At 34.5% G+C, this 23,208-nt stretch overlaps 1 protein-coding gene across 1 annotated transcript; it reads right to left on the bottom strand.

The window, feature by feature from the left end:
* Positions 1–1,078: 1,078 nt before the first annotated feature.
* LOC129222854 (intracellular coagulation inhibitor 2-like) lies at positions 1,079–21,656 on the bottom strand. The gene is made up of 2 exons (XM_054857407.1): positions 21,443–21,656; positions 1,079–2,291 (listed from the first exon to the last, which is right to left on the bottom strand). The coding sequence occupies exons 1-2, from the start codon at positions 21,452–21,454 to the stop codon at positions 1,164–1,166; spliced, it is 1,140 nt and encodes a 379-aa protein (XP_054713382.1). The 5' UTR covers positions 21,455–21,656; the 3' UTR covers positions 1,079–1,163.
* Positions 21,657–23,208: the final 1,552 nt, after the last annotated feature.

Here is a 23,208-nt window from a genome sequence, read left to right as displayed (position 1 = left end):
ATTTAAAAAAAAAAAAAAAAAAAAAAAACGACCCTGATTGCCGACCTTGGTACAGCTTTAGTATAATCCCAAGGTTGGCGATCTTTTTATATATTTTTAATCAACTGTTTTCGCGATACTCGCCAAATGTGTAGTCTTGTGTTTTGTTTTGCCTTTACAGCTTACAAGGGTAGATGTAAAATATACGCTTGAAGTCACAAACTGTTTTTTTAAATTTGTAACTCCAAGATATCCTCATTTGAATCCTAAATTAGCCTATCCAGTGGGCAAAATAGTATTAGCTGTTGACTGCCAGCTCCAATGCTAATCCTACGTTACATCCAAGGGCAGATCCAGAAAATGTTCAAGTAGGGGGCGATTTTTTTTTTATTTATTTATTTATTCTTGACTCTTTTGAACTTCAATTTCTAAAAACTTTCGAAGGAGTGTACGAAACCCCATCGCTTACCATTATTTAATCAGAGGTGTCCGACAGTTGCGTTTATTTCAAAAAAATATCCAGGAAGAGTCTTTGAACCTATCCCTAGTATCATCTAAGATTGTCTAAAATTGTGATTTAGGTACTTCAGTTCCAAAAAAAAGTCCCGTATAAAGTTCCAGTCCCTATCTCCAGAGTAATAAGAGATGGGCTACGATTGCGTTTTCACCACTTCAATTCCAGGAATGAGCTCCCTTTCTCCTAACACCATCAAAGGCTATGTAAAATTGCGTTTTTTGAAATTTAATATCGAAAATATACTTGAAGAAAGTTCCTGAATCTCAGCTCAAGGAGGGGGTGATCGCCCCCATCGCCCTTCCCTTGTATCCGTCCTTGGGTACATCGCAAACCAAACACAGTGAAACCTGTCTACAACGATACTGTTGGGACCTAAAAAAATGTTATAGACAGGTCATCGTTATAGACAGTTTGATTATTTATGCTGACATTTCGCTGGAACCATACAAAATATTGTTATAGACAGGTTTTTTGTTATAGACAGTATTGTTATACAAAAGTTTCACTGTAATGCTAATTATATGTATAGCTCAAAGAACCTCGATCAGAACATAAACGGCTCCAGAATGAGATCAATAAGAATGGAAAATCGGAGTTTTTTACAAAATCAAACTGCGTTTTACCGACTATTATGAGTTTAAAAAAATCTTAAACCACAAGGCAATCACTAATTTTCAAGTGTTTCTACTTTTCCCATGAAAAGTATCAAGTTGGAGCGAGTATCATAAATGACAAACAAAAACGGGTGATCAGCAACGAAAGTGAATTCCCTCTTTGGAGCACATCGAAGCGCCATCACAACAGCCGTTGCAGCAGCAGCTTCGCTTCCTTCTTCATTCACCACCAAAACGGCCTTGTGTACAATGTCAGCAACATACAGATCCTTCGAGGGATTGATGCCGTCAAACTCACCACCGGGGAAGAAAATTTTGTTCACCCCCATCTTCTTAAAGTCGTCAACCATTGACTTGGAATATTCCATGCGGAACTTCGGCAAAGAAACGGCTACTTTCCGTGTGTACATGTTCTTCTTGGTATTTTGGACGAAAGAGGAGCTCAACTTGCTTTCTAATTTCTTCAAACCATCCACCTTATGGGGAAGCAGGATCATCATGGCCACTTCTTTACCTTTGTAAGGCAACTCCAAGGCTTTGAAGGAATCTTCCTCCATATAAGCAAATTCTTCCTTCAAGTGCATCATGTCCACCTTTTTTGCTTCATTGCCACGGCTGTGAAATTTCTCTTTGTTAGTATGCTTCGCGTTAAACTGAGTCAACCAATTCCCTTTGAAATAGACAGCATTCAACAGCACCATCACTGTGAGAGGAGGTAACTTATCCAGCAATTGCGGAATCATCTTTTGTGTCTTCGTACTGACCCAATCGTTGATTTGCTCTATCGCTTTCTCTTTTTCGTTTAGGAAATCTACCTCAACCAATAAAGCTTTGAAAGTCTCCACGACTGTAGATTTAAAGGCTTCTTTGACAGCAAAGCTTTTGTCACTAACTATCGAATTAGCACAAGACAATACATAACTGTCGGGAGTCTTTTCCAAATCGTCTAAATACTTTCTACACGATGAAGTCAAGTCACTATCTTCAAGATTTGCGACGTGGTATCCGAGGGCATGGCGCAGTTCTTTCGAGGTCTGCCCTTGAGTGCCCAAGTACAGCATGGCCATTGCAGTGGACAAACTAAAAGGGGAGAAGAACACATTTTTTCCTTCTTCACCGAGCAATTTCATTAGCTCAACGGCCAAGTGATTATTTGCTTTCGTAAGAGGGGAGACATCAGCCTATAAACAAATGAATACGTTAGAATAGAAGCTTTTGCGAACGAAGGCACACTGCATAAAAAATTTACGGCTAACTCTAAGCCACGATATCACAGCAAAGAATATTTTTAAAGTATCTTGTTTATGCGCTATAAAAGTTGACAGCAACAAAAAAGAATAACCTGGCAGCACCACGTTCGCAGTGTAATAATTTGCAAAATACTAGTAGCGATAAATTAGGGTAAAACACACATATATATATTCATGAAAAGTGGTACGAATATTTGATAGTTCCACTTTGAGACGTCTATCCGCAGGTAGAATCTTCTTGCATTGGGGGTCCCTTTAGGGGACCAGCTTTCCAGGTGAGGCAAAAAATTTTGCCATAACAGTGCACGAGAGTAGTGCATATCAAGAAAGTATAGGATTTGCAACATAAACTACTAATACTGAATACAAAGTGTTAATAAATATATATATACTATACTAGTTTATGTAAATTATGTAGCTCAGTTGAACTCGAACAGAACATAAATGGCTCCAGAATGAGACTAACAAGAGTGGAAAAGCGTATTTCTTACAAAAGTTTTAACTTCTATTATGAATTTTAAAATCTTAAACCACATGACAATCAGTCATTTTATAGTTTTTCTACTTTTCCCATGAAAAGTAACAGGTTTGTGCGAGTATCATATATGACGAATAAGAACGGGTGATCCGCAACGAAAGTGAATTCCCTCCTTGGTACACTTCGAGCAGCTATTACAACAGCCGTCGCAGCAGCAGCTTCACTTCCTTCTTCATTTACCACCAAAACGGCCTTATGTACAATTTTGGAAATACAGATATCCTTCGAAGGATTGATGCCGTCGAATTCACCACCGGGGAAGAAAATTTTATTCACGCCCATCTTTGCGAAGGAATCCTTCATTGACTTTGAATATTCCATGCGGAACTTTGGCAAAGAAACGTCTACTTGAACTCAACGCATGTCCTTCTTGGTAGTTTGGACGAAAGAAGAGCTCAGTTTGCCTTCTAATTCCTTCAAACCATCCACCTTATGGGGAAGCAAGATCATCATGGCCACTTCTTCACCTTTGTAAGGTAACTCCAGGGCTTTGAAAGAATCTTCCTCCATATAAGGAAAATTTTCCTTCAAGTGCATCATGTCCACCTTTTTTGCTTCATTGCCACTGCAGTGAAATTTCTCTTTTTTAGTGTGCTTCGCGTTAAACTGAGTCAACCAATTTCCTTTGAAATAGACGACATTCAACAACACCATCACTGTGAGAGGGCTCAAGGAATCCAGTAACTGGGGAATCATCTTTTGAGACTTTATGCTGACCCAGTCGTTGATCTGCTTAACCGCCTTCTCGGTCTTTGATTGGAAATCTACCTCAACCAGTAAAGCTTTGAAAGTCTCCATGACTGTCGATTTAAAGGCTTCTTTGACAGCAAAGCTTTTGTCACTAACTATCAAATTAGCACATAACATTACATAACTGTCGGGAGTCTTTTCCAAATCATTTAAATATTTTCCATACGATGAAGCCAAGTTACTATCTTCGAGATTTGCAACGTGGTATCCGAGGGCGGGACGCAATTCTCCCGAGGTCTGCCCTTGAGTGCCCAATTATGGCATGGCCATTGCAGTGGACAAACTAAAAGGGGAGAAGAACACATTTTTTCTTCCTTCACCGAGCAATTTAATTAGCTCAACGGCCAAGTGATTATTTGCTTTCGTAAGAGGGGGTACATCAGCCCATAAAGAAACGAATGCGTTAGAGTAGAAGCTTTTGCGGATGTAGTCACATCACATGAAAACTTAAACGGCTTACACTGAGCCATGCAGTCATATCAACGCTTTTTATTTTATAAGTATTTTGTTTATACGTTTTAAGAGATGCATCGAGCTATAATATACATCGGGGAAAAGATGACAGCAACTAAGTCCCCTATATATATATATATATATATATATATATATATATATATATATATATATATATATATATATATATACCTGCCGACGCATCAGCTTAAGATCAGCCTTTTTGGATCAGAGAGCGTGTTTGAGTGGTTGTCTTTTCTGGCGAGTTATCGCGTTTGGTGATTGTTCACTACGAGCGATTATTAGCAGCACGTGGATTGTTTATTAAATAAAATATTATTTTTCGTCAATTTGGAGAAACCCGAAACTTTGCTGTGGTAACCCTAGCTCTGTAACAACGAAAAATCCGATCTAAAATGGTTGAACTTAAGCTGATGCGTCGGCCACCAAGTTCGCAGTTGTAATAATTCGCAACAGATCAATTTGGGTAAAACACGCATCCACGTAATCTATATAGAGTGAAACCTGTGTAAGTTGACCAGTTGCGATGCACTACTTTAGTGGTCAACTTAAACAGGTGGTCAACTTATAGAGGTTGAATTATATGATATAGTAAAACCTGTGAAGTTGACCACCCTTGTAAGTTGTCCACCTGTCTAAGTTGACCGCTATTTTTAGGCACAGAATTAGATCTACATCATATAATTCAACCTCTATAAGTTGACCACCTGTTTTAATTGACCACTAAAATAGTGCACCGCAAGTGGTCAACTTACACAGGTTTCACTGTAGATCTAATTCTGTGCCTGAAAATAGCAGTCAACTTAGACAGGTGGTCAACTTACAGGGGGTGTCAACTTTACAGGTTTTACTGTATGAAACATATTGTGGCCATTACGAAACTTTCCTCCCATGTCTATCTCATGAATTCTTAGATCTAACGTCTATACGCTTACGTAGTCACTGCTACAAAATTCTGCCATTCGTAAAAGATCTCGATATATCTCGATACATCGGAAAGATCTCGATAATTGGGAAAGTGGTGATCTTAATTCATAAGCGTTAAATTTTTCCGCGAATGTCTGCTCGAGGAATTTTTCCTGCGTAAACAGAAAGTGGAGAAATATCTATTTGCATAAGGGTACAGTAAAACCTGTGAAGTTGATCACCCTTGTAAGTTGACCGCCATTTTCAGGCACAGAATTAGATCTATATCATATAATTCAACCTCTATACAAGGGCGCCCATATAGGGGGGCAAAGGGGGCTCAACCGACCCCCCTAGAAATGAGAATTTCCCTGCTTTTAAAGTTTTTTTCTTTGTAAAAATGTATAAAAATTTCTTTTCCAGCCATTAATGAATAAGTTATTAAAAATGTCAAATTTTAATTACTCTAATGTGTGCTGAAATCGGTTTCTATGGAGAAAAATATTCTGCTAAACCATGGGGAAAATTTTTGAGCCCCCTTAAAATTTTGCGTATGGGAGCCGTTGCCTCTATAAGTTGGCCACGAAAAAAGTGCACTGCAACTAATAAACATACACAGGTTTCACTGTACAGTGAAACCTGTGTAAGTTGACCACTAGCGGTGCACTATTTTAGTGATCAATTAAAACAGGTGGTCAACTTATAGAGGTTGAATTATATGATATAGATCTTATTCTGTGCCTAAAAATAGCGGTCAACTTAGACAGGTGGTCAACTTACAAGGGTGGTCAACTTCACAGGTTTTACTGCACCATAAAACAACAAAAATAGCAAAATAAAATTACTCGCGCAAAAACTTTACGAAATTTGGAAACTGTCGACCATGCCAGTTTCCAGTTTATCGAAATATACCTGCAAAGACAGAACAAAAGAGCAAAAATTGAAAATAATTTCAAAAGTCTTGCTCATTTTAATTGAACGTTTTATTTGTTAACAAATAGAAACTGGTAAATAGATTAAAAAATTTTAAGCATCGCGATTTTACCGATCAGTTTTCAACAGTTAAATCGCATGAAAGATTTTCTCGAGCAGACGACATTTTAATATGTTTTAACCTTCACATTGTTGTATTAATTAAGCTTTTTTAATTCGAGCAAATAATGACAAAAATCAGCCAATCCCATGAAGCGATTAACGCCAAAATTGAATCAGCGCCTCTTTCCGCGCAGATTCGCTTCAAATGTTATCAGGGTTGGCAAAAACCCGGTTTTTTTAAAAAAGCCCATGGACCCAGGGTTTTTTAAATAAAACCCAAAAAACCCTCTTTTTTTTTTGTATTTTTTAGGGAAAATGTGGGTACTTGTAGCATATTGTAGCGTAAGTATATGGGCAAAGCGCAAAAATTGTCTTGGGATAAAAAAAGCTGGAAGACTAGTTAAAATTCAGCGTTTTCTGAAGAAAAGTATAAAAGACGACAAAACCCAAGAAAGGTGAAGTTTCAGATTTTTTAGTTTTCATGATTACCAACAGTTAAGGCAAAGTTACTTCTCGAGTGATAAAATCGTTTTATTTATTTATTTTTTTTTTTCGTTCGTTACTTTTTTTTTTTTTTTTTTTTTGCATTTTACTTAACTATTTCATTTTGTTATGCAAAACTACTGTAGAACCTCAAGTAGTTTTTACCCCCTTTTACTGAATTCCAGCCTAATCAAGACATTACTTTGGATTTTATGTTGCCAGTTTTTCTATTTCTGTGTACAGAGTAAGAAATATTGAACTTTTTCGTAAGATAATTAAAATACTGTTCATCCTGTTCTGTTTTCTGCCCGACTGTTTGAAAAACCTGTTAATTTCTAAAAAATATACCTTGTGTTTATTCGAGATTTGTGACATGTTGGTTTGCAGAAAATAATTCACATGAAAGCCTTTTAGCTAGAGTAGTTTCCTCTATACAATCTACAAATATTGAGAAAAATCAAACATGACAGGACTTAGTCAAAATAATTTGGGTCATTTATTGACCAGTTAAAGAAAAAAGTGAAATATCTTTATTTGAAATCTTTGAAGTATTTTTTTTTAATGCTTCTAAGAGTTGAGAAATGCTATTAAAGTTCAAAATTCATTTTTTATGTCCCTTGTCTGTGGTGAAGAACAAATAAAAAAATAAGTTTAAATTGTAAAAGTATTTAAATCATCTTTTTGAAAACTTCTCAGAAAATCAAAAAACCCAAAAGTGGGCTAAATAATAGGGTTTTTTATGGGTTTTTTTCAAAAAAACCCATTGGGTCCAACACAATGGGGCCCAATCCTGTCAACCCTGAATATTATGTGTTGCAGATTGTATTGTGCTTTAACCATGACAGCCAAAAGAGGAAAAGAGTGGAGAATGGGAAGATTATTTGTTCCTAACACGCTGATTCTCGTTACGTGGACAATAATAAAAGAAATATCTTGCTCAATTCATTTCTTCATATTTAACTTTTTTTTGTAGGGATTTTTTTAGGAAAATTTCCTGTTGTACCTATGGACATTAGTCGGAAACTTGCGGGTATGGTCGGTAAAGATCGTGTCGGGTCTCAACAGGTGCGTCTCCCCCCTCTGCAGCATCTCACAAAGTTTTAACGCCGTCAAATGAACAGGTAAGATTTTATCCCAATTTTTTAAATTTTGCTCGGGTAAAAAAGAAACACACCTACTAGTTTTTTTTACTTCTGTATGTTGCAGTTTGCATTATTCGTTATAATTCAAGGGCGCCCATATAGGAGAGCAAGTGGGGGCTCAGGCCCCCCTCCCTTAAAAATTGAAACTTCCATACTTTTAGTTTTTTTTTTCCTCTGAAAAAATGTAAAAACATTTCTTCTCCAACCATCAATTAATAATTTATAAAAAATTATTAACTTTAATAAGTCTAATCTGCACTGCAATTGGTTTCTGTGAGGAAAATATCCTGCTAAGCCATAGGGAAAATATCTGAGCCCTCCCCCCTTAAAATTATGCATATAAGTGCCCATTTTATAGTTGTATATATCATGTTTCTCTTTCTGAATTTTAATGTTATGACGCTGTGGTCGGTAACTACAAAGTGTATTTTTTATTGAAGAAATGAAGTAAATTATTTTTAGAAAAAGATATACGAGTCCGAGCTTTACTCGAACTCAAAGGGTGGTGAAGAATAGATCCAATGCTTCCAATGTCGTCGTTGGGCCCATGAAAGCTGCTCTAGAGCGAAGAGGAACTATTTTTCTTGCGACTTGGGTCAGTAATCCTTATATTACAGCAAAAAATTAAAAGTAAAGACAATTTAATTTGCTGCTAACTCATCAATATGTGTCTTTTTATACTTATTCCAATTTGTTATGACAATAGTTAACATAGGTCACTAAATAAAACTTGAATTCTGTGGAAACTTTTAAAATTTTTATTTTCCCATAGCAATAACATGTGTACCCGGTTTTACCCAACGGGGGGGGGGGGGGGAGACCGGGTAAAATGACTATTTTTACAAAAAAATTAATAAAAATTAAAAAATAAAAAACACTATGTTTTTGAAACTGTGGTTGCAACTATAGATAAGTAGAGCATACTTTTGCAAAATTTGGTTCCTTTATGATAAAAATTGATTTCTAGAAGCCTGCAAACCTTAGGGTCGCGGTTTTAACCCACTTTCCCCCTATATTACTATCCATAAGTCTAAAAATAATGAGGGGTGACCTGTTATCTAGGAGAATTTTTTTTTTTACATGTATTTTTGAACCACCCTAGGAGGGTACATAAAGTATAAAGTAATAATAAAATGCAGTACTACAATTATGTTTATAACTTAAATATGAATGTGAAGAAGATGAAGATGATTTATACTGCGGATTCTCCGACAACAGCTGCTTACCATAAAAAACATAGAAAACAGTTTTAAAACAAGCTTCGAAAAACAGGGATTTTTTTTTTTTTTTTTTGTAATTTGTTCAAATTGTTTTAAGACTCTGAAGTCATAGGTTATTAGTTTTAGGTACCATTACAGACTTTTTGAAGTCGCCGAGACATCAATCATTTTAGGAACCATTACAAACTCTTTGGAGTTACAGAGACGTTATTCATTTTAGTTGCAGTCATTACACTCTTTGAACTCGGAGACGTTATTCATTTTATGTATCATAACGACTCTTTGAACTCGGAGACGTTATTAATTTTATGTGTCATAACAGACTCTTTGAACTCGGAGACGTTATTAATTTTATGTGTCATAACAGACTCTTTGAACTCGGAGACGTTATTAATTTTATGTGTCATTACAGACTCTTTGAACTCGGAGACGTTATTAATTTTATGTGTCATAACAGACTCTTTGAACTCGGAGACGTTTATTCATTTTATGTGTCATAACCGACTTTTTGAACTCGGAGACGTTATTCATTTTATGTGTCATTACAGATTCTTTGAACTCGGAGACGTTATTCATTTTATGTGTCATAACAGACTCTTTGAACTCGGAGACGTTATTCATTTTATGTGTCATTACAGACTCTTGGAACTCGGAGACGTTATTCATTTTATGTGTCATTACAGACTCTTTGAACTCGGAGACGTTATTCATTTTATGTGTCATTACAGATTCTTTGAACTCGGAGACGTTATTCATTTTATGAGTCATTACAGACTTTTTGAAGTCAAAGAGATATCATTCATTTACGTTCCGTCAGACTCTCTACCGTGTGCGAGACATCACAGTACGTAATTTTTAATTCTTCATTTTTTGATCATAAGAAGCAAAAATTGTTTTCACTGAAATAATATTTCTTCTAAAAATCGTAATATTGATAATAATCTATGCCAAAAACACTGGTCAAATTATGCAAGTTATGTGTCATATTATGCGTCGAATATATCCGAAACATCTCATGCAGAACGTAAACAAATATGAAATTGGACTAATAAGTTGTAGCTTGACCTTGACAATCTTTACTTCTTTTTGGTTAGTTCAGAGATAAGGGGGGGGGGGGGTTATTGGTGCGATTTGAGTTGAATAGCTTTGTAAAATTGTTACGAAAGCAACCCAGCTTAACTCAGCACCACTCACCCAAACCAATTACCTCAAAAGGAAGTTAACATTGTGAAGGTTAAGCTTCCAACTTTTTTTATAGCATGACTATATATATAATGATGAAATTCAGTCGGTACTCATCTACCTATTCCTTAAAAAAATTGAAGTTCAGAGTACAAGTATTTAAAAATATAAAATTCAGTTGAAAAATCGATACTGCGAGCATACTAATTGGGGAAAATAGAATCTTTATGTAACATTTAAAATTTGCTCAGATGAAAAATATTTATATATTTTTTAAATTGTCATTTGTGAATTAATATGCCATGAATATCAATTATTTATTTTCATTTATATAACTTGAAAAGATTTTTTTAATATGTATACTTAATTACTATATTTTATTTTTTGATTAGTTCAATTTCCTTAGCTCCTTATTTGTTCATATTCGAGAAAAACAAATGTCAACAGATCTTTTTTCTCAATGATTTCCTTTACGCTACAAATTTCAATAAAAGCATTGTTACGGAAAGTTGACTTGAGGCACTGAATAATAATTTGATCGGCTTCGCAAAATAGGAATTTTATGTCGAAATTAAAGTGTCATAATTAATAGTTTTTAATTGATATCTCCACTAATTATTATCGGAGGATTATGTTAAATAGTCAAACATAAAGACGCGAAAATTACGAATCTATCCATATCTGGTTCGATGGTCAGTTCACTGGAGCTCGGAAGAAGCAATTCGGACATACCTACATACATAGGTACATACATAGATACATAAGCTCAGTTTTTAATTGTATAAGATTTATTATTTTGTTTTCCAGTTCAGTTCTGCCACCACACCGTCCTATAAAAAGCATGATTTCAAAAATTGTTCGACACAAATTAGGTTTAAAAAAAAAAAACATTCCGCTCCTAACACACACACAGTTTTAACCAACTGATTAATAACATTTTTTTTTTTCGTTATTAGTTCTATTTTTGAGCATCAAAAAAGTTGTAGCTTCAGTTTCTGTTATTGAACTGCCTTCTGTCATTTTGACACATGTTCCTAGTTTGAACACATTCATTTGCCATTCCCAACGTTTCAAATCAATTCAAGATGAAGGTTTCTTTGAAAAGATAAAATGTAACGATAAATACTTAAATTTAACTTAGCAAAACAATTCCGTGGCGCAGTGATAATTTTTTTACGGGCATTCATCGTAAGTACCCGCGTAGACAGGTAGTTATACATAACTAACTATGCGGGTCAAATTACTTCAATTTCTCGTATTGGTGTTATAACCCACATGTACTCTTTCCCCCACTCCCTATGCTTTTGATAAATTTTTAATACATATTATGTTTGGAGAAAATGATAAATACAACTGCTGATACTTAGCAACACTTTTGATGTTTAAATCAAATCGTTGAGGTTTAATTAAGTTGGAAAATTTGTAAATCTTCTCCTGCAGTCTTGAAAGAGAATTATGACTAATACCTAAATTCATAACAGCGAAGACCAACCATGGTTTTAAGGTCAGAAACTAACAAAAATGAATAAACGTTGTATTTAATAATATAAATACTATTAATTAAATAAATAAAATGTAAAATAATAATAATAATAATAATAATAATAATTTGAGTTTTGTCATCTTGGATTCAAATTATGTTTTTCGCAATTCCGAGTTGCGATAGAACCCTACTGGTTCGGTTTCTCGTTTTTACAAATGGTTCCTGTCCAGGGCCGCGCCAAGCCTGATCGGCGCCGTCGTGCAAAAGTCTTGTGAGCGCTTTTATGCTCTGGCGTTCGGGGAAAATATAGTTAACACCTGGAAAGAGGTTTTGTAAACAAATATATAATGGAAAAAAAAAAAAAAAAATTGGCATTTAATTTATTAAAACAATAATGTGTGAGCATTTAATTTTAGAACACGTTTTGGCTTACGTTTTTACTTCATATCTCGAAATTAATTAGAGTACAGCAGCTCCTCTGATATGCTAATAATGCATTCTGGAAAAAGGAAAATGTTTGAAATATCAAAGTTCACGCCACTGTGAGTATCTATCTAACCTCCAAGTGATAAATAATTAATAAAACTGTTATGCCTGTCAAAACATGAGAACAGGAGCAGTGGCGCAGCAAGAAAAGTTTTAGTGAGGGCACATTGAAAAAAAAAATCTTTTAAAATTTTTGAAATTAGTAGTTTTAAAAACGCAATTTTAAACGGTCTTTGGCGGTGTTCTGGGGGAAAACGGTACAAGGGGCTCTGCGGAAATTTGTAGAAGTTAAAGCCTTAAAACGCGGTTATATGCCATATTTATTGACGTTAGAATAAAAAATGAAACTCTGGGATTCTACCCGACTTTTTTTTTTTTTTTTGTAAAACAGATAGAAATCAATTCCTCCTCTTCCATCCAATTTTTTTGAAATTGAACTTCCAAAAACGCAATTGTAGACAATTTTGAAGAATTTTACGGGAAGGAGATTTTGGAGCTCCCTCCTAGAAATTTTTTCGAAATTTAAGCCCTAAAAACTAAAGTAATATTCTATGATATTAGGAGAAGAAGTTCAGAGGCTATTTCACTTAAATTTTACGTGAGTCATGTTTTCAAACCCTAAATTTTAATGATATTAAAGGAAGGCGGTTCGGAGGCCCTTGCCCGAATGTTTTCTGAAATTGAAGTCTTAAAAACGCGATTGTAAGACTATATTTGGTAACATTAGGGCCGGCAATCTGTCGAAATTGAAGCTCCAAAAACGCAATTTTATGTGATTTTCGAACGCAATTTCAAGCGATGTTGTTTGGTATTCGAGGACTTTCCCTGAATATTTTGCGAAATTAAAGATCTGGAAGCGAAATTTGAGACGGTGACGGAAGAGGGAGAGAATCGGAGGAGTAGCATTTTGAAGACAATCTTACTTTTAAACGAACTAGAAAAAAAGAAAAATAATAAGGAAAAAAAGAAAAGAAGTAGTACGGAGGGCGAAGTAGCTGAACAATTAGCTGTTACTTACTGAAAATTTTTAATTCAAAGATTTCTTTTTGAAAGAAACTTAAGTTTTCCCCCAACAGCATTATTTTTTTCTTATCAAAATCACTTTGTTTTCCTAAGGCGCTCCTCTCTTCAATAATAAAGAATATTTTTGAAAAATATTCAACTCAGCATTCTGGAGGTGCATAAATTATAATACAACATATTCACTGCACGAACCAAAATGGGGAATAGCAAATTTCTTGCGCTGCTTCGTATGCTCAACCTTCTGAAATTACAGACATACCGAAATAGCATTCACGGCTCCACATATGAAGAAAAATGCTCATGTATGCATAAATTAGCATCATGTGTTTTCAGTGTAAAAGATTGCTCATGTTGAATAGTATGTTTGGACACAACAAGGCAATATTTTTTATTTTAGAAAGGCTACGAGGAGAATAGCTTGTTTTAATGAGCAGTATAATTTCCCCATCACTATTAGATGTAATGAAAAGTTCAATTTTATTATTATTATTTTTTTTTTTGGTTGGAGATTTTTTCCACTCATTTGGAGCATTTTTGATTGGTAGAGCTCGGCGCCTTTTTGACTCTGGCGCCGACGTGCGCCGCACGACCTTGCACATACGGACGGCGCGGCCATGTTCCTGTCCCCGAAATCGAATTTTTACACAATCCTCTTTAGATAAAATTATGACGTCTTCAATTCAAATGATGTTTTTCGCAATTTTGATTCCGATAGGAGCCACTCCCCAGGTAGCACAAACCATCGGATTTACGTTGGAGAAAGGTTGAAAATGCATCGCAATGGTTGGACATATGTTTTGGTTAGATATTGGTTTTTTTCATACGCTCATCCGATCATTCGAAGCATCGGAGGATGGTTTAAAACCAACCTATATCCGACTAAACGCATTCCCAACTTATTTCTAACCTTCAAACCTGTTTCACATTTACGCCCATTTATTGCAAGCTCGTTGCTGATTTGCACGTTCAGCGAAGCGTGCGTAATGCGTTCCATAAGCCCCCCCCCCCTCTGCAGTTTTGTTAAGACCCCAGGACTTGAAAGGGGTGAGGGAGGGGTGCGCCGGAGCATAGCCATTTTCTTCTTCATTCCAGGGTCTCATACACATTCACACGTGTCGTACTTGCTAACGGCGAGTGTTGAATCCTCGCTAGTACTCAAGTCTTTCAAAGTAAATCAATTCATTTTTCCAACTATTTTTCTTTCTTTCAATAAATTTAAAACTAAGATAAAACATTGTTTTTTTTTTTTTTTTTTTTTTTTTTTGTGTGTGTGTGTGTGTGTGATTATTAAATGCATTCTACATTTATTTGTTTTCCAAGCACGACAAATCATTGTGGGTGTGCAGGCCCAGATTTTTTCGTTTTAAACTACTTGAATTTTTTCTACAAATTCGTCTTGGCAGGGGTTTTTAGGGGGAGGTTGTTTCTAGGGGTATTTTCTCTTTTTCGGGGGGGGGGGGTCTCCGATGAATCAAAATTCTTAAAATTTTTGCGCATATTCAAACTGTTTTTTTTTTTTTTTTTTGATAGATGCTGTAACTAGTTTTCTGGAGAATTTTGTGAATGCTTTGAATTCGTTTCAGAATTTCGTGTTGTTCTTTGTTTATAGCTTCGGTAAATTTAAACGCATAATATTTAAAAATAGTTTCCTCATCATACAAATTACATGTGCAATTTACCATAGAAATAAAATTGTGTCTTTGAATGAGCTTTTCTCGTTGATGGATAAAATACATTAAAATTCCTTCCCTAATAATTAAAAAAAAAAAATCAGTGAACATGAAACAATAAAATCAGTACTTTTCATAATATTCAAGTTTCACCCACGTCATTTTAATTGCTATGAAGATTTACTAACTAAATGTTTACGCGTATGTTTTTTTCTTTTTTTTTTTTTAAATTTTTATTCTTATTTCAGGTCAAAGCAAAATTGAACCTTCAAACAAGCTAGGTTATTTTTCATGGCAGAATTTTAAAGTCAAAAATTTTATTCTGTCTTAAGAATAATCTTGCTGGTAATTAATATTTCCTGAAAAAGAAAAAAAGAAACTAATGTATGCTTATGAAGATAATTTTGGAGTAATTATTCAGAAAAATAAAAGGTAAGAATTATCAATATCTTAATTTTTGTTCATATTTTTTTAAACGTTTGTAAATGATAGGAAAATGATAAATTGTATTAAATTCAGCCATTTTATCATTTTATATTAATATGACTGAAAATTATTCTTTACACTCGTTCTTCTAAGAGCACCTCGTAATACTTATTTTATTAATGAAATGCTACAGTTAAAGTAGATAACATTGGAAGATAGTTGGTTTAGCGTTGAAATTCATAGTGGAATAACGTTAGAAAATGTAGGTTAAGCGTTGTTTTTTTTACATCGAAATTACGTTTGGAAAGTGTTAGTTTACTGTTGTGTTTTACATTGGAACAACATTAGAAAATGTTGGTTAAGTGTTGCTTTTTACATCGAAATTACGTTTTTAAATGGTTAGTTTACTGTTGTATTTTACATTGGAATAACATTGGTTGAACGTTGTATTTTACATCGAAATTACGTTCGTAAATGATTAGTTTACAGTTGTATTTTACATTAGACTAACGTTGGAAACTAACCAATAACCAACCGTTGGATAACCGTTTTCCGACGTACCGTTTTAAGGTACGTTCCGACGTAAGATGCCGACGCTGGTCCAATGTAATATGATAACGTTGGACCAATGTTCGTGTGCTAGCTGGGTCGTAGAAGCAAGAAACTCAACGAGTAGGGTTCTATTGTATTTTGTGATTGCCAGAAATATCACTTGAATCAAGACGTCAAAATTCAAATAATACCAGGACTAGATGCTACCCAGTTAGTTCCTCTCAGAAGGGCTTGGACATTGTGCAAAATTTTATGTCTAAATTCATCAAAAGCCGAAATATTCAAATCACTTTTCCCTTGACCCAAACTGACTCTAAAAGCAAGTAATAAATTAAATGACAGGTCTGAGCGAAAAAACTGTTATCTCATTTGAAAATGGAGCCCAAGTTTTGTCACCTATATCCCCTTCTTTGTGTGAAGAATGTTATTCAGTACAGAACCATAGCAACAGAAACCAATGAAACAAGTTTCATGGGGACTATGACAACAGCAAAGCAATATCGTTTCATGACAGCAAAACTGTTCTTCAAAAATGTTTTCGTAACAACATAAGAAACATGAAAGGCCGAGTTTTTATCCAAAAAAAAAAAGCGAAGTACAGGTGTAAAAGAGCTAAAGTTCCTCCCTATCTTTGGAAGCAATTGAATTTTTTTAGCGCCAGAGAGTTTGATTTTGTACTATAGCTCAGGGATTCTCGATCGTTGGTCCGGCACCGGTCCGCCGAAAGAATTGACCGGTCTTCAAACCTATCTAAGTTAAAAACACTCATCGTTTTTTGGGGAAAAAATAGTTTAATAAATTATAAAATTAGAACCAACACCCCCAAATAAATGGAATAATTTATTCATTTTAATAAATTATATAATTAGAAAACAACAATTACACACACACACACACACACACACATATATATATAAATATATATATATATATATATATATATATATATATATATATATATATATATATATATATATATATATATATATATATATATATATATATATATATATAACTAAATATTTTTTCGCAATTTTTTCTGTGACGACTTTTCATCATTTTCTGCGAGCTCTAAGGAAAGTTAATCAATATAATAAGATGTAATATATTTCAATAATTACTTATCCTCATTTTAGTATTTCCTTGTAGGTAAATCATAGTTAACATTTTACAATCAAATAATGTTACAGTTCATTAACACCCCAAAAGAATATTTTTTTTAATTTAAAAAAAAACAAAAATGTTTTCCTGGTTCGCAGGTCAAAAAATGTTGAGAAATGAACCTATAGTTGCTAAGAATTTAGCCTCGAACGAGCAGCGATATGTAATAGTGTTTTGTGAATATATATCTCAAAGGTATTTTTATAGTCAATCAGATTTTGTTTGGTAGCAGAAAAGAAAAGAAAAGGAAAAAAAAAAAAAAAAAAACAGAAAATGTGATTGAAATTATGAATGAAAGTAAAAAACAACTTTGTGTTTCCAGAAAACAGTCCTTTTTAAAATGAAATAATTCCCTATTCAATTAACGCGTGATTGCAGGGGCTCTCTGATGGGGGTCACTGTGACGTGTGACCTAAAAGCATTTTCATCTCCGCAAATAGCAAGCAATATTGCATTTTTTTTAAAACAAAATTATAATGATGCTTGATGTCTCTTTTCATTAGATGCGGGTATCTGCGCGAGTTCATATTTTATCATTTGGTAAAATTCTGAGTTTCATACTACAAATTGAAAAATTTCTGCCCTCCCAAAGCGCCCCTGAATCTTTATTTAAGAAGAGTTTTCATTTTTAGTAGCATATTCAGGTGCGCCCCAAGTGAGGTTCCAGTGATCTCCGAAAAAAATTCTTATAATTATCATCATTCAGCAAAATTTGTAGTTCCATTCGACAAATTGAGAATGTCTGCTTTCCCAAAAATGTAAGTTCAGGGTGCTCCAGAGCATATTAAAAGCAAAATTGTTGTTTACATGTGTTTTTTTTTTTTTTTTTTTTTTTTTTAATCACGAGAAAAAGCAGTGACTGATTCATATCAATCTTGAACTGATAGCAAAAAAAAAAAAAAAAAAAAAATGTGAGAAATGTGAAAGCGTAAATTCGAGAAATAATGGAGCCTGCGTTCTCAATGACAGTAGATAACTAGTATTTGGAGAAGGAACGAAGTTATGTTGGTGCAAATTACACCACAGACATTAACATCTTTTTTAGGAAAGAAAATGACTATTCGTCAGTTTTTTTCCGAACGGATATTCTGGTGGATTCTGGAACGCACAATCGATGAGCTCCGCTGCTAACCGTCGGAGTTCTAACAATAGGGAAGTTTTCGATTTTTCAATTTTATTTTTATATGATAAAGTAACATGTATGAACATCATAGGGGAAAAAATTTTTGCAATATGATAAGTAGTTTTTTTTAAAATTAATTTTTAAAGTTCAAGCGGTTGTGACGTCAAATGGCACAGGAAGTGACGTCATTCGCTCTTCCGCCGCGGGAGAAGCCGAAGGATGTGCAGTTGACTTCGAAGACGAAACGTAAGGCTTACCTAATCGCTTTAACTCCTCGCGTTTCTGGAACATTAAACCTCTCATCCCTCGGAAATATTCAAATACCATCATTGATGCTACCAGGGTTCATACTCTATTCGGATGAAAAAATTCCATGACTTTTCCAAGACTTTTTCATGACTTCATAAAACAATTTCATGACCTTGTTACATGAAGAGACTAGTACTATTTAATTTCAAATTGGAAGTTTTTTGGAAATGAGCATTAGCGAAACTTCTACGGGAATGCTTCTACCTCATCGAAGCACTTACTTGTGATTGAAAAATATCAGTGTACACCTAAAAACTAAACTATTCTTATTTGTCTTCATCATATAACTTTTAGTAAAGTTAGTAAAACTACAGTGAATGAAATATAACGGTACTTAAATGTCTAATAATCTTTATAAACAGGTAGAGTGATAATGAATGGAAAAAGGTTCAATGAGTCATTACTAAGTTTCAATAAATTTGCTTCAGAGGTTGCCTTCAAATGCAAAGCATCAGCAGTGCATTTAAGCATACACATAACTTGACAGTACTTTGATTCATTAAAGAAAAAACCATTCTTTAGTAAATTCACGTTTCTAAACCAAATATTTATATTTAAAAAAAAAGAAAAACATTCAGTAGTGAATAAATCTTCTGATTCAAATGTACTTGTTTACTTATTTGCACATTTTCAAATGCATATAAATTAGTAGGATCAGAAATTCCTGAACATAGGGTTTGATTCCTGACATTGAAGGTAGCATTGGGTTGCATGGATTAGTTCTGCGGGCCGTATGTTGGGCAGTACTGTTTTAGAGTATTAGAATTCTCCTATTCCTGTGTTTTATCACCTAACCAAAGATCTCCATTTTCTAAAACAATCAACAAGTTGAGATAAACTCTGATAATTAGTAATAAAGTTTTTACGAGTGATGGAAACAAACTCGGATGCAATTGAATTGCATTTTTTAAGTGGGCGTGGCAAAATCAAGAATGTGCAAGTTCGCTACTACAGAATATAAAAGTCTTGAAAATAATGGTTAATGCAAAATGAGTGATGTCCAAGCAGTAAAATCACATTGCAAAAAAAGACGAGCGGCTGCTACAGAAGTGGATATAATGAGATTTCAAAATTCAGAATTGTTTTTGGGATCGATCAATTTTCCAGTTTTAATATGTAGGACTGTTAAATCACTCAATATTTCTGATGCTCTTTTAGCAACTGTTACTTTCTCTTTGGCCAGGACATTTTTTCATGACTTTAAATAATTTTCCATGACTTTGAACGAAAATTTCATTTTTCCATGACTTATCCAGGTCTGAAATTCGTTAATTTTTTTCCATGACTTTCCAGGATTTCCATGACCCGTACGAACCCTGTGCTACTTGAGGAAGATTATTAGATTGTGCTTTAACGAATCTGGCCTCCATAGTGTGTTCAAAAGGATTATTGAATTTCTAAAAAATAAAAATATCAGCGCGCTCAAAATGTCCGTAGCGAAAACAAGGGATCTTCGGTGGAAGGCTGCCCATTAGTGCCCTGTGACGTAAGCTCGTGACGTTTCAGAAAAACGCACTTTTGCGCGTGTATTTTTAAAAATTCATTAAAAATCAACCACGGTGTTTTAAAATTCGGCGATGGTGAATTTTTTAGTTTTGAGGGTCAATTAACAATATCCAATAGTCAAAATATGAACATTTAATAGGTTGCAACTTCCCTTAGCTGAAGAAAACAGAAGTGATGGAGCAGAGCTCCCACACAAATAAAGCTCTGTTCAAAGACATCATTGGTAAATTAAAAATGCGACAATTAAGAAGATTCTAGAGATTTGTTGAAAAAAAGAAATGCAGTAATTAATAAAATAAGTTTTCTCATTTATATAGCTTACTTTCTGGGACACTTTTCATTATTTATAATTCAAATAATTTTTAACGTTCAATAATTCATATGTGATAATTTTTTAAAAATTGAAAAAAGAAAAATTTAATGAACGAGTGAAAGAACAAGTGAACGATCCTCTGATGAACGGAGCATTAAAAAGAACGACGTACATTGCCCATACCGAGTTTCAACAAACAACAGATGCACTGCCCCTAAAAATTAAAAAGAAGTTTTTAGAAGATCACACAGAGGCGTAACAAGAAATTCTTTAAGGTTCCCGTCGGAAAATAGTCCATTCTGATTACTTGTAAATCTGTAAATGTAAATAGCAGTTGTCATATTTTAATTCTAATTTCACATAGACAGTCACACGAGCACAAAATTGATTAGATGATGAAAAACAGCATAGAATAAATTTAAATTTCAGGAAAGGAAGTTAGTTTTCAGCTGTAAGGGAGAGCGGTCCGAATCCGTGAACTAGGGCTGCCTGAGTTTGGGTCCCCCCCCTTCAGTCTGAGTTCAGTCACTTTCCTATGCCGGGCTGATGAGTGCTAATAAGCACGAAACTGCAGTCCTCGGCTGGAAATGACTGAGCTGGCGGTGTATTTCAAGAAAATGATGCATTTATTAAATATTTCGACGGACAATACGTTATATATTTCTGGTTAAACAATCTAGAATGGAGGTTGTTATAAAGAAATAATTATTGAGTGATCAATTTTGGTTTTAATCACGTTTTCTTATTTGATCGTTTTTAACATTAATGCTGCAAAAGTAGCAAAAAAAAAAATAATAATAATAATAATATTAAATAAATAATATAATAATAATACGTTTAAAGATTGGGCTTTCTTGCCTAAATCATTTCGAATTATTCCGGTGGGCGGGGGGAGGGCAGGAGCCACCAAGAGCCAAGGCCTTGTCATTTCGATCACCAAGCTCCCTCCTCCCGTAAAACTCATAAACTTAAAAACTACTCCGTTTCCGAGCCAGGGCCGCAGTTTTCGACTCGGTTGACATGGCCTCTCGTCGGCCCTGGGGGGGGGGGGGGCAAACGTGTGGCAATTTTTTTTTTTTTTTTGAAAACAACAAAACCACGCCCACTAATATGTAAAATCATTATTTTTTTCAAAACCGGAAAGAGGGGGGGGGGGCAATTAAACCTCCCCCCTCCCGATCCCCCTAAATGACGGGCCTCTCAGATCTTGGGAATTTTAAGAGCTAAAAACCCCAACAGCAGTGGGACCACCCCCTTTCACACACCACGAGAAGTTCAAAACAAAAACGACGCAACTTACCGGTTCCGTCATTTTCAAAGGTGTACTGAGTCGTTGCGATCTTGAAAATAAAAGTATCTCACAACGATCCGCGCGAAGAGGGAGAGTCCAACAGGCGAGCCGGCTTATGAACACTGAGGTATATCAAAACGTAGTGATAAGATGATTAAACACACGGAACAATGGGAGGTTTGACCCGAATTTCCATGCAAAAATGCAATACACACACCGCGCCGCATCTGGCTGTCATGACTACGGCAGTGGTCTGGCGAAATCGGTGACGTCATCACAAGGTCGCGCCGGTCATGTGATTCGTGACGTTGGGAGGTGTTTCTCCTCGGAGGGGAATTGTGTGCATTACGAGGTACAATTCAGAGGTATGTTTCAAAACTTGAATAAATAAGGGACCGTCCGTAAATGATGTCACGCATTTTCCCACTTTGTCAGAAAATGTCCCACTTCACCAGGGGTGCCCACTTTAGACCATATGATCTAAGGTGCCCACATGGGGGAGGGGGGAACGGCGCAAGTTGTGCCATCAAAATTTTTGGCGGATTTTTATTTTTTTTAATTTTAGTTATTTAAATTTATTTATTGATTTAAAATTTAAATTACTTATTTTATTCTGTTTATATTTTATTTCATTTATTTATTTAGTTTGTGTGTGTGTATGTATATCATTAACAGTTAGAACTTTTCTAACAAAATAAATAATAATAGTAAATAATAATTAAAAAAAGAAAACAAGAAAAAAATATTTTTAAAAAATAAATTAATTAAAAAAGAGAGCTTATAATAAAAAGGGAAAGAGGGTTGAGATAAAAAGGGGAGGGGGGGATTTGTGCCGGGCTCCTCTGCACTTCACCTTCCCCCTTTCTACCCACTTGTCACAATTTCACAAGCCCCCACTTGTAATAGTCATCGCGTGACAGCATTTGTAGACGACTCCTAAACATAAAAAGTACAAATATAAATTTAAAAAAAAAATGTTTTAAAAAATCGACTACACGTGTTTCGTGGTTACAAACAGGGGTGTGAGTCGAAGTCGGGCTTCTTTTTTTTCTCTAATTTACAGACACCTCTTGCATTTCAAAAAGAAGAAGAAAAAAAAAAACTGACTACCAACAGGGACGGACTGGCCCGATGCCCCCTCAAACGAACACCTTTTTTACTATTTCTTTAAAATTTATTTTATTATTTTATTTTTCTATATTATATATAAAATTAAGCAAACAGAATTGCAAATATTAAACATTTAATTTGTTTAATATTTGCAATTCTGTTTGCTTAATTTTATATTTACTTGGCTTTTTAGTTTTGCTGCGTTGCGAATCTATGGGCTCTTGGTGTGGTCTTTTCAATATTTTTCACTTTTATTATATATATATATATATATATATATATATATATATATATATATATATATATATATATATATATATATATATATATATATATATATATACACACACACAAACATATATATATATATATATATATGTGTGTGTTTTGCTCTCACAAACCTGTGCGATTTACTTCGCTTTTTTTCACCTTTTCTTTAAACTCGTGAACCTGTGTGTCATCGTTTTTTTTCCCTTTTTCTTTCTTTCTTTCTTTCTTTCTTTTTTTTTTTTGCTCCCTTTTGAGGCCAAGGTTGGTGCCCTCTTGTGGGACTCAGTCCGCCCCTGATTACAAATCGGTTGGATTTATGTATGAAGACCTACGAATAAGAAAATAACTGCCATTAGCAACTAGCTGGATTCTTTATTAATTGAATTTTCACTTTT

Source organism: Uloborus diversus, chromosome 5 (genome assembly GCF_026930045.1).
Source record: "Uloborus diversus isolate 005 chromosome 5, Udiv.v.3.1, whole genome shotgun sequence".
Classification (NCBI taxonomy): Eukaryota; Metazoa; Arthropoda; class Arachnida; order Araneae; family Uloboridae; genus Uloborus; species Uloborus diversus.
Note: the sequence above shows the minus strand (reverse complement) of the source record. Positions and strands in the feature narration are given on the sequence as shown.